The 13,148-nt window shown below is 45.6% G+C and overlaps 1 protein-coding gene across 4 annotated transcripts in view; it reads left to right on the forward strand.

The window, feature by feature from the left end:
* Nucleotides 1-1,308: 1,308 nt before the first annotated feature.
* The window catches only part of DYSF (dysferlin), a 255,076-nt gene continuing 243,236 nt past the window's right edge, over nucleotides 1,309-13,148 (forward strand). For all 4 annotated transcript variants that reach the window (XM_043987208.1, XM_043987210.1, XM_043987212.1 and 1 more), the window contains exon 1: nucleotides 1,309-1,579. In XM_043987208.1, coding sequence (XP_043843143.1) covers nucleotides 1,492-1,579 — 88 coding nt within the window. In that variant the 5' untranslated portion in view covers nucleotides 1,309-1,491. The remainder of the gene's footprint in view (nucleotides 1,580-13,148) is intronic.

Raw genomic sequence — 13,148 nt, forward strand, 5'->3', positions numbered from 1 at the left:
TGGGCCCCCAGACTCTCTGTCCCAATGCAAACTTAGGTAACCATTGCCTTCCTTCTGTTAATTATCTCCAATTTACCACATATGTGTATTCATATTATAGGTACCTATGTATACAGTATACCACATGTGTTTTACATAAATCAATATTTTATACCTATATTTATATGTTTATACATATATAAATATGTATAAATTTGTATATATGCATATATAAATACAAACACGTTTATGTGTTTATGCATATACACATTTACATCTATGTATATACTTGTCAACAGGCAATCACAACATACTATACATATATTTTATTTTTTGGATGAAGCAATTGGGGTTAAGTGACTTACCCAGGGTCACACAGCTAGTGTCAAGTGTCTGAGGCTGGATTTGAACTCAGGTCCTCCTGATTCCAGGGCTGGTGCTCTATCCACTGCACCAACTAGCTGCCCCTATGTGCTATTTCTCCCATTAGACTTTAAGCTCCTTGAGGGCAGAGCCTGTCTTTTGCCTTTGTATCCTCAGTGCTTAGCACAGTGCCTGGTATGTAGTAGGCACTTAATAAATGCTGGTTGATTGAGCTGAGGCAAAGAAAAGATAGTTTAAAATACAGGCTGGTTTATCATTTCAGAATTAAACAATGGAAATCACTTGTCCATCCCTCCTGGAGCACTCCTTTCACTCCTGGCATTTGACCAAGATGTCTCTTCCCCTTACATTGTTTGTTTTTGTTTTTTTGCGGGGCATCAGAACTGAGATTTGAACTCTGCCTGGAAGTGGCTACTATTTCTATAGCGCTTTACAGTAGTTTATCTTCTTTTTCTCACGATTGCAGAGCTCACCCCACTTCCACTTTGTCTCTTACCACCGGAGGAAGTGTCAGGGCTAACAATTCGGACCCGGGTCCTCTGGCGCCAGCAAATCCAGCTCCCTCCCAAGGAGGTCTATGAATTGTGGGCCAGAATCATTCTTATTGTCCCTCACGTCCAGGACCCCCGCCTTCCTCCTTCGATGCCCCTGGGGTAGGAGGACCCATTTAAACCCTCCGCGGCTGCGTGGCCACAGTGCAGCCACAGGCCCAGGTGCAGAACGCAGAGTCACCGGGGGTAGACTTGGCTGCGAGCGTTGTTTAGGGGCCGGCCCCACGCTCCCGAGCCTGGGAGATGACTCGCGAGGGCAGGAGCCTGACCCAGCTCGAAGGCCGAGTTGCTCCCTGCTGACTCAGTGTGTCCCCGCGAGGGCTTCCCAGTTCTGACTGTCCTGGGCACGTCCCTTAAAAGGAGTCGGGTTCTCTTTAAGAGCGGCCAGTCGGTGGAGATTTGCTGGAGAGAGTCGAGTCCGCTACTTCCCGGGAGTCGAGGGAGGCGCCGCAGACTTCCCTGGAGGACCAGCTCCACCCGCTGTGCCACCGCGCCTGGGCACTGGGCGGGCAGGGAGGGGAGGGGAGCTCTTGGGGTCTGCCACCACCGCCTATCTGCTGCCGGGAGGGAAGGCAGCATGCTCAGGGTTTTCATCCTCTATGCAGAAAACACCCGAACCGGGGATAGCGACGTCAGCGATGCCTACTGCTCCGTGGTGTTCCAAGGTAAGAAGCCCGCGGGCAGATCGCGAGGGGGACAGGACAGGGAGACAGAAACACACGGAACCGAGGAGCTGGAGAGACTCCGCGCACGCACGCGCGAGGATCATAGACCTAGAACTGCGACCTCAGAGACAATCTAACCCGGTACCCCGGTCTTTTTACAGAGGGGGAAACAGATTCCCCAAGAAATAAAATGATTTGCACAAGGTCACACAGGTAGTAAGTGATAGAATTGGGTTTTGAACTCAGAGCCTCAGACGCCAAATCCCCACATAGATACACCAAGAGCCATAGAAGGAGACACACAGAGTTCATCAGAGTGCGAGAAAAAACTAGAAACTAACCGGAGACACAGAGCGAGACACCCAAAGGGTGAATGGGGTCCAGAGAGGGGGAAAGAAAATGAGGGACATCGGGTTACAGAAAGCTGCAGGACGTGCTCTCGAGACACGTACCGTGGGAGTTCAGGCCGGCCTGGGGGATCCGGGGCAGGTGGGGATGAATCCCGCTCTGCGACTCGAGTCTTGGGGGTCGGCTGGCTAGTTTTTTCCTTGGGATGCTCCGGGATCGATCTTTCCTCATGAGACCCTACATTCAGATTTCCACAACAGCAGCCGGCCTCCCACCCTACTCCCTCCCTCAGCATTGCCCTGGGACCAAGGTTATTTATAACTTATAACTAGTCCCCCTCCCCCACCTTACTTCCACCCCGCTCTTCTTGCCTTTTTCTGCCTTCCTGGGCCAGGCTGAGTGACTCAGTCCTGTTCCCAGACCCCGGATGTTGGATGCGAACTGAGGTGTGAGACCCCCGCACCCCAACCCCACAGCCAGGGTCTGCAACTCTGAACAGAACTAACTTCCAAGCAGTGTCCTCCTGTTCAGAGGCTCCCTGAGGGTGGGAGCCACATCTCCTCCATTATGATGGGGGACAATGTTCCTCAGCTCCCTGCCAATATTGTGTCATTGGGAACCTTATCCCTGAGCCTGGATAAGCAGGCAGCAGGACATTTCAGTGAGAAGCTGAGCCTGGTAACTTCCTCAGGAGCTCTGGCCATCCTGGGCTTGGAATTTTGGGGGGGCCCCACCCGTCAGATGCCTCTGTAGTCGGGCCACAGAATTTTGGGAGAGAGACCTTGAAGGCAGAGTGGTCAGTTGGGTCCTAGCTCTGCCTACTCCAATGATCCTCCCCCTTAAACCTGTTTTCTCTTGATCTCTATTCTTCTCCCCCTCCCCCTCCTCTGATTCTCTGCCTAGGCTGAGTCAGAGCCACGCCCACCACACTGGAATCTGCAACAGTATCTTTGGACATTAGCAGTCAAACACAGATGCTCACTTTCGTTTTCTTAATTATTAAAGAGGAAAGCTGCTAAAAGTAATTATCAAAGGACAGAAATATTCACAGAGGACTAGGAATCAAGGGGTCTGAGTTAGAATCCTGACACTGCTATTTGCTGTTTGACCTTGGACAAGAGACCTCATCTCCAGGCCTCAGTTCCTTCTTCTATAAATGGGGATGGGGTGGGGTGGGATTTTTATGCACTTTAAGGACTCTTCCACTGGGAACATTCTATGATCCTTGATAACAAGCACCCATTTATGTGCCCCCCAAAGCCCGACTCTGTTTATATCTAGGCAGGAGTGCTCATGGGATGTCAAACTTCTCGTTTTGTATTGATGTGAAGACTCCCCAGGAACATGTACTTACAGCCCACAGCTATAGAAGCATGCACATGGATTCTTTTCAGTTCCTGGCATGGACATTGGCCTTCAAACAGTCTATATCCATCAATCCAGAGAGTTGAGCACTAGGAAGACAGACAGTGTATCTGCCCGGACAAGTGCAGATCAGGGTGGGAAGCTGGGTATTGCTTCTGTTTGGTGAATATTGCATGCTGGTGGAAGCAGCATAGACACGTGTGTGTGTGTGTGTGTGTGTGTGTATACTGGCCAGCCCATGTGTGTGCAAAGACTGACATATATGCTTGTGAGGACACAGAGACAGACAGACATTCTCCTGGGCTCTTTCTGCTAACACTCCAGTGCAAGTGATCTCTATAGAATTATGCCTATCTCAGGAAATGGACTTTGCCAAGGTGTCAGGGGTCTCCATAATGTCTCCTGGGGAGGAGGGGAGGAAGCCAGGGGCAGAATGTGGAAGATAATGTTAGGAATTTCGCCTTCTGTGTGGGGAGGGGAAGAGAGAAGTCACTGACTTTGGCCTGAGTGAGGGGAAGATGGAAATTATTCCCCCTACCCCCACACCTTGCTCCCCTAGAGGAGAGAGCTACCTATATGACAGGACCCCTGACTAGGATCTTCCTAAGCAAGACAATGGGGAAGAAGGGAGGGTATTTTTCACCCCTTGCCCCATGGCTCATGGCTTCATCATTTCTGTTTTCTTCCCTGGACTTCGTCTTTGTTTGGGTAACCTGCACACATCTTCTCTTCCTTCTGGCCCCTCCTCTTCCTCCATCTCCTATATGCATCTCAACTCCAGAGACATTTTCTGTTCAGTTTTGATATTGCCAACCTACTCAAACCCTTTCATGCTCAGAACGTGGTTCCTGCATTAGACATTAGGGACCCACCATCTGATGAATACAAAGGGGCTGTTTTTAAGGACCTCTTGGTCTGATGCTCAGGGAGCCTCTGGCCTGATTGGGGAGACAGTCTCCATGCTGTGGGGGTGGCAGGGAAAAACAGGGTCCCCTCTATACTCCTGAAATAAACAGACTAGGAGACTGACAATTTCTAGAGATTGATCCCATCTTATTTTCCCCTCTAGAATCCTCTCCCCAACCATAATCCTTTTTGGGGGGTGGGGGGTGGGGTGGGGGAGAGGCAGCTGGGATTGCTCAGAGTCACACAACTAGTGTCTGAAGTGGGAATTTGAACTCAGGTCTTCCTGACTCTAGGGCTGGTGCTTCATTTTGACACCTACCTGCCCCCTCCCCAATGATTCTTGATGCTTATAGCTTTATTCATCATGGCATATGGAGAAGTTAGACTCCCAGGAGCAGGGCAACTGAGGTTGAGCCCCACTCATCTTGAGATTCCCTAGCTGTGGGGAATGGGTAAATCGATTAAACCTTTCTGGGCTTTAATTTCCTCCCCGGAAACTAGGACAATAATACCCTACCTGAGAGAAAGCACTTTGTAAACCTTAACATGCTAAATAAAACTGGGGTCATTAATTGTGTGCTTTCTAAACTTTGTCCTATACCAGAGGACCTGTCTTTTTTTTGGGAGGGTGGCAGGGCTTTATTGTTGTCTTTTACATTGTAATAATCATTTCCCCCATCTCTCTCCTCCCTCACTGAGTCCTCCCTTGTGATATGGGAAACAGTTAAGCAAAGACAACACAGCCACAACTCTGTTAATGTAAGTAAGACCCATTCAGCAGTCATAGTCCCTCACCTCTTTACCCAAAAGAGGGAAATGAATGTCACAGTCTGCCCTCCCAGGCTAGGATTGGCCATTATGATGCATCTGAGTTAGGAGCCCTCCAGAGGGGTCACTTACAACAATGTACATATTGTTCTTCTTTTTCTTCACTCTCTCCATTCAAACAGACCTTCCATGGATGATCTTCTCCAATAGTTATATTCTGCAGTGGAATGAGGACTTGCAGAGAGTGGGAATTATGACTGTCCCTTTAGTCTGGGAGCTTCCTGAAGCTAAGGATCACATTTTCATAGCATTAAATTCAATTCTTTCATTTTACCAGGGAGGAAACTGAGTCCCACGGGGTTTAAATGACTTGTCCAAGATCACACAGATAGTACACATATGAGGAGGGATTTCAACTCAGGTCTTTCTGATTCCAACCCTAGTATTCTGTCTCCTCTGCTTCAAAGCTTTTCCCTTGGCGTCTCCCTCTTCCAGTTTAGTGTGGGACTAAGAGCCCTCAGATTCATTCAGCTGAAGGCACTAGTTAACGCTGATCCTTGCGGCCCCATGCTGTGGGTGAACTTGGCCGCTCTTTCAGCTGTCCGACTTGTCCTCCTCCCCTACGTGCTCGGCCAGCCGGATCGTATTTCACCTCCCGCATTAGCGATCTTGACCCATTCCCGAATCTGCGATTCCAAGACCATGCCGGCTTCCCTTTCTCTGGATGCCAGGCTGGTGAATAATTACCCAGAAAACTTTGGCCCGAGGTAAACTCTGGTCAATGGATAACATTTCTAGCAAGCCCTCCTAACTAGCTCATGATCATCTTTCCCCCTTCCCTGGATTCCACTGAATTCACAATCTGTCCCGCGAAATCTCTTTGTCCTGACCCAGCTCCTCACCAGATTAATCCGGGATCTAGCTGCCCCGGCCTGGGGTGGTGCCTAGGGCCAATCTCTTCAATGCCTTCTCACTCCCCTCTGCTTCACCAACTCCTTGCCAGCCACCGTGTTGTGGACAAATCCTTTTTGATCCTTAATTCAGTCAGGAGAAAGTTGAGCTCTCTTAGAGTCACTTGTTCCTACACCTGCCACATCTCTCATATACGGGCCCTTCTCTTACTCACACACCACAGGCCCTCATCACCTTTCAATGACCAGCCCCCGATCCTCCCCTCCCCCCACTCCAACTGGTCTTCCGGTCAGCGGCCAAAGCGATCACCCCTCCCACCTGCTCTAACAAAATCCAGTGGTTCTTCATACCTCCCCCCCCCCCCATCAAATATAAACTCTGGCTTTGAAAGCCCTTCAAAAACCTATCTCTGACCCATCTTTCCAGTGTGATCTCCTATTACAGTCCCCCCCCTCCACCCCCACTCCAAGGCCCAGTTAAACTGGCCAACTCACTGTTCCTGGTACTCGACAATCCATCCATCCCTCACTTTTGTGCACACACTGTTCCCCAAGCCCAGAACACATTCGATCTTCATCTTCACCTTTTCAAGTCCCTAAGGCCCTTCAAAACACACCTCAACTGCCCACTTCTACTGGTCTTGCCAAAATCCTCACTTATTAGTGCACCTCCATTTCTCTCTTTGTGTGTATGAGTGGTGTATCTCTCTCTCTCTCTCTCTCTCTATATATATATATATATATGTATATGTATATATATATTGTTTGTGCACAGAATATCCTCAATAGAAAGCAAACTCTGAGTTCAGGGGCTATATCGTGGAATGCTCTCCCTCCTTACCTTTGTATTTTGTAGCTGCCCTCACCCCCTCCATTTAACCTTGAATATGTTTTGTGTTCATCAAAAACAAGTATTTAATAAACACCTACTATGTTCGAAGGACCTGGGGAATAAAAATCCAATGAATGAGATAATCCCTGTTAGCAAAGTGTTTACATTCTAACAGAGAAGACAAGTAGTACAGAGTAAATGGAGAGAGAATAGGGCAGTTTGATGGTACAGTGCTAGGCCTGGAGTCAAGCAGACTCATCTTCATGAGTTCCAATGTGGTCTTAGACACGAGTTGTGTGACCCTGAGCAAGTCACTGAACCCTGTTTGCCTCAGTTTCCTCATCTGTAAAATGAACTGGAAAAGGAAATGGCAAACCACTCCAGTATCTCTGCCGGGAAAACCCCAAATTGGGCCATGAAGAGTCAGACAAGGAATGGACAACAACAAAGTTATAAGTAAGGTAGCTTTCCCTTGACCAGTAGCAGTGTAGGGGAAACAAGCAAGGATTGAAGGTGGTCCCTGAGCCTTGTCTTGAAGGGAGGGAGGGATTCTATGAGGAAGAGATGAGGAGGGAGGCTTGGAGAAAGGAGAACAGAGAGGAACAGAGAGAAGTCCAGTGTGGCTGGATCACAGAGTGATGTACAGCAAGGCTAGAAAGATAGGTTAGGGCCAGGTTGCATAGGAGCTAAAAGGAGGAATTGAAAGCATTTTTGGCAGTATCGTGGAGGAGGGACTGAAGTGGGGGGAGACTTGAGGTTGGGGACTGATTAAGAGGTGGCTGTAATAATCTCATGATTTCAGAAAGGCCTGGAAAGACTTGTATGAACTGATGCATAATGAAGTGGGCAGAACCAAAAGAATGTTGTACACGGTGAAAGCAATAATGTTTGATGAAGAACTGTGAATGACTTAACGATTCTCAGCAATACAATGATGCAAGACAGTCCCAAAGGCCCAATGATGAAGCATGCTATCCACCTCCAAAGAAAGAACTGATATTGATGGAACACAGACCGAAGCAGGCTATGTTTCACTTTTATTTTTTTCTTTGATTCAAGTTTTCTTGTACAAAATGACTAATATAGTAATGGCTTACATAATTGCACATGTATAACCCATCTATGATTGCTTATTGCCTCAGGGAGGGTGGAAGGGAGGAAAGGATAAAAATTGGAACCCCAAACTATAAATAAAAATGTTTATTACTTAAAAAAATAATAATCTCAGTGAGAGGTGATGCACATCTGAGCAGAAGTGGCTGTGGTATGAGTGGAGAGAAGCAATGAGATAGCAGAGATGCTGTGATTGTAGATATGGTGAGGGTTTGACAGCTGACTGGAAATGTGAGGTGATAGAGAGGAAGGAGCCGAGGGTAATGAGTTAAGAAAGGATGGTGGTGGGGCAGCTAGGTGGCGAAGTGGATAGAGCACTGGCCCTGGAGTTAGGAGTACCTGAGTTCAAATCCAGCCTCAGACACTTAACACTTAACTAGCTGTGTGACCCTGGGCAAGTCACTTAACCCCAATTGCCTCACCAAAAAAAAAAAAAAAGGATGGTGGTGACTGACAAAAATAGAGAAATTTGGAAGAGGGGAGGGAATGGGGGGAAAGATCCTGAGTTCAGTTTTGGGCATGCTGAATTTTTTTTTTTTTTTTTTTTTTTTAGTGAGGCAATTGGGGTTAAGTGACTTGCACAGGGTCACACAGCTAGTAAGTGTTAAGTGTCTGAGGCCGGATTTGAACTCAGGTACTCCTGACTCCAGGGCCGGTGCTCTATCCACTGCGCCACCTAGCTGCCCCTGGGCATGCTGAATTTGAGAAGTCTCCAAGAAATACAGCTTGAAATGCTGTTTATATTGGAAATTGATGGTGTAGGATTGAAGCTCGGGGGGTGAGATAGGGCAGGGTATTGGTTTGTAATAGCATGTAACAGTAATTAGCTCATTTTAAGCCTAGGGGAAATAGAATGGAGTCCAAGGTCCACTTGGTCTCCTCTTCTTTAGCATTAAGGAGTTTACTTTAGACAAACAATTAGGAATTTAGTCACAATCACTCTGAGCCGGAGTCATTACATACAGCAGAAGCAGCAGCAGCAGAGGCAGCAGCAGAAACAGAGCTGCAAGGCCAAGATGTATGACTTCACAGAGGATCGGACTGCTGAGTTCAGAGGCCTTCCAGCTGTTTGACCGTGGAAAGGTCTTATACAGCCAGTGTGGGAACGTGATGTGGGCCTTGGGCCAGAATCCCACCAATGCTGAGGTGCTCAAGGTCTTAGGGAATCCCAAGAGTGATGAGATGAATGTGAAGGTGCTGGACTTTGAACTCTTTCTGCCAATGCTGCAGACCGTAGCAAAGAATAAGGACCAGGGCACATATGAAGACTATGTAGAGGGGCTTCGGGTGTTTGAAAAGGAAGGGAACGGCACAGTCATGAGCGCTGAAATACGGCATGTCCTTATCACTCTGGGTGAGAAGATGACTGAGGAAGAAGTGGAAGTGTTGGTGGCAGGGCATGAGGACAGCAACGGTTGTATCAACTATGAAGAGCTAGTCCAGATGGTGCTGAATGGCTGAGAACAAAAGTCCCCTTTTCACAAAGAATCCCCTAACTTTCTCAGTGTGAAAATGATCCTTTCGCCCCTGAAGCAACTAACTATATTGTCAGGGTTACCAACATCCTTCCTTCCAACCCCCACCACATGTCCTCTTTGGCCTACCTGCTCTCTGCTTTCACCAAATTAAACTTGCTAACTGCTCCTAAAAACAACAACAACAAAAAACCAATCACTCTGAGCCCCCAGTTAGGAAAATTCCTAACATTTAGGCAGAGATTATAGTCTAATTTTACAACCAGTTAGTTAGATAGAAAGATAGAAATCTAGTTAATTTCTGCCTCCTTTGTGATTGAGGCAAAATTCAGTTTACTGGAAACATTTGGGTAAAGAAACAGCAGATTATATTGTGGTATATGTAGATAGACAGACACCAAGAAGGGAAATTGAGGAAAGAGTCAACTTTTTCTCAGGACTTCCCCTCAGGACAGATCTGCTCTGAGATGCCTGTAGAGCCAGTGATTGTTCTTGGTATTTCTCTTCCCTACCACAGTTCAGTCCTACCTTTGTCAAACACACTACTCATGGCTCCAAACATTCCCACGTGTGTCCTAAATCAGATTAAAATGTATTTTTTATCTTAATGTGATTGTATATGTATATACATACACACATGTACACACATATACATATATGCACATATATGTACACACACATGTGTGGTTTTCTAAGTCAATATGCTTCCTACACGAGTCCTTATAAATGATTTAGTGGTCGCCATTTCTATTTGAGTTCAACATCATTGTCCTATATCTTATTTGTTCCAACCTCTCCACTTCCTGGCCCTCAGGATGTCTCTCTCTCTCTCTCTGTCTCTCTGTCTCTGTCTCTGTCTCTCTGTCTCTCTCTCTCCCCCCCCCTATGTCCCCCTTCCCCTTTTCTCTCATATTCTGTATCTGCTTAAATATGTAAAAAAGCTCCTTCCTTTTTATCCTAATTCCTTAGGGTATGACTAAGTCTCTCATATAATGGCTTTAAATCCCAGGAGTTATACAGGCCCTAGTCACCCTACTTTTTGATTGAATGAATGATTTAATCTCTAAGTGTTCTTACTGAACAATGGTCATTTCTTTGGGGAGGAGAGTGCATTTAAAAAGACCTCATAAAAAATAGAGTGCAATTAGGTTGCGGGCTTTAAGTGCCACGATGTATAGGAAAGAACAGCTGGATTTAGCATGGAGTGACCTAGGTTCCAGTTGCAGCTCCATCACTTTCTGTGATTTGGAGCATGTCCCTTAACCTCTCTGAGCCCGTTTCCTCAACTGTAAAATGAGAGGATTGGGTTAGATCACCTAAGGTTCCCTCTTGGTCTAATTCTATGATGCCAATGGGGAGTGATTATGAGATTATAGACTTTCCTACTGAAGTTTTTTTTTGTTTTTGGTGAGGCAATTGGGGTTTAAGTGACTTGCCCAGGGTCACACAGCCACCTAGCTGCCCCTAAAGGCAACCTTTTTTGGGGGGGGGCAGGGCAATGATGGTCAAGTGACTTGTCCAGGGTCACACAGCTAGCAAGTGTCAAGTAAGTGTACACACTTTTGTACACAGATTTGAACTCAGGTCCTTCTGAATCCAGGGCCGATGCTTTATCCACTGTGCCACCTAGCTGCCCCTAAGGTCACTTCTAATCTCTGATCCTATGTTGACCTCCTTCCCTGAATCTCACCTATGATTTGATTCTTCACCTCAGTCTTTCCTGGAAGGCCTCTCACTGTCCATAGCTCTCTCACCTCTTGCTCTAGGCTCAAATCTGGGGCCCTCTAGTGGTCACTTTTGGAGAGTGAGGACTGCCATCTCTAGAATTTTGAAATTTGGCCTTTTGCCCTTAAGTTTCTGTTTGCTGTCCAAGGAGAACCTTCAATTCTCCCCACATTTTCACGGAACAGATGTTCGGTAGGCCCTGAACCTAATGACTGACTCACCTTCCTCATTCAGGTTCTTTCTCACTCCTTCAGGCTTCTTCTCCCTTCTCACTGCCTTGATTGCTCGCAATTGGCCAAGGTGATTTTCAAAAATCTGAGCAGTGCAGATTTGCAAGAGAGAAATGCTTTATATATACATTTACTCCTTGTAATAGAATCTTCCACCAAAACAGGGAATTCAGATAAAAGTCAGGTAAAAGCCCAGGCCCTCAAGCTGAGGCGTCACCTCTTCTATGAAGATTTCCTATATCTCCTTCCCACCCTCTATTTTTAATGCTTTTTTTCTCTTCTACTTCCTTATGCTCATCATGTCTTACTACTAATAAGAAGGATGGTAGAGCCATGTCAAGACCCTACATAAAGACTATTAGAACAAGCAAATCATTTCACTGAACAATAGTCAAGGGTGAGCTTTGTATTGATTGAATGTAACCCCAAATGGTTTATCTTTTTGGGTGGAGCCCATGAAACTGGTAAGATCAGTGAGCCAAATCAAAAGGGCCCTCATGAAAAATGCTCTAATTCACTATCGATTACAAAGATGCAAGTCAAAGCAATTCTGGGTACTACTTCATACCTATGGGATTGGATAATAGGACAGCAGAGGAAAATGACAAATGTTGTAGGGGATATGGAGAAAATGAGACATGAATGCACTCTTGGTGGGGTTGTAAACTGATTCAAACATTCTATAGAGCAATTTAGAACTATGACCAAAGGGCTATAAAACCAGGCATACTCTCTGACCTAGTAATACCACTACTAGGTCAGTATCCAAAAAGAGATAAAAACCAAAAAATTAAAGGACCTATATATACACAAAATATTTATGGCTGTTCTTTTCTGGTGCAAATACTTCAAAATTGAGGGGATGCCCTTAAGTTGGGGAATGGCTGAACAAATTGTGTGATGGGATTATGATGGAACACTATGGTGCTATAAGAAATGATGATGGGGCAGCTAGGTGGTGCAGTGGATGGAGCACTGGCCCTGGAGTCAGGAGTACCTGAGTTCAAATCTGGCCTCAGACACTTAACACTTAACTAGCTGTGTGACCCTGGGCAAGTTACTTAACCCCAATTGCCTCACTCAAAAAAAAAAAAAAAGAAAAAAAGAAATGATGAGCAGGATGCTCTCAGAAAAACCTGGAAAGACTTACATGAGCTGAGGCAAAAGTGAAATGTGCTCTATACAAAGTAACAGCAATATTGTAAGATGTGCAGCTGTGAATGACTTTGCTATTCTCAGCAATACAATGATCCAAGACAACTCTGAAGGACTATGATGAAAAATGTGATCCATATCCAGAGCAAGAACTGATGATGTCTGAATAAAGACTGAAGTGTAATTCTTTTTATTTTTTTTTTGAGTTTTTTGTCTGTTTTCTTTCACAAGCTGACTAATATGGAAATGTTTGCATGACTATACATACATACATATATATGTATGTGTGTGTGTGTATATATATATATAAACTTATATTGAATTGATTGACTTCTTAAGGGGGGGTAAGGAGGAAGGAAGAAAATTTGGAGCACAAAGTTTTTTAAATGGACATTAAAATTGTTTTTACATGTAAATGGGGAAAAATAGAATCCCAAATAGATGGAGAAAGGGCCCTCATGGGTGATATTCACATGGACTCATCCTATAATATGTCAACAAGGAAGAGTCCACCCAAAATGGTTGAGTCATGTAGATTTCTTTGTGGAAACAGAAGAATTTATGATAGCAATTGAAGACCAAGTCACTGCCACCAGAAATTACAGAAGAATTATTTTTAGTGAGCCTAGACTTAATGATCAATGTAGATTAAATAAAGACTTTGTGGAGATTCAGCAACACATCAGTGTAGGCTGTAAAAAATTGACCCCTACTGAACATCTAGCAAGACATAACTTGGTG

This window comes from Dromiciops gliroides, chromosome 2, assembly GCF_019393635.1.
Source record: "Dromiciops gliroides isolate mDroGli1 chromosome 2, mDroGli1.pri, whole genome shotgun sequence".
Classification (NCBI taxonomy): domain Eukaryota; kingdom Metazoa; phylum Chordata; class Mammalia; order Microbiotheria; family Microbiotheriidae; genus Dromiciops; species Dromiciops gliroides.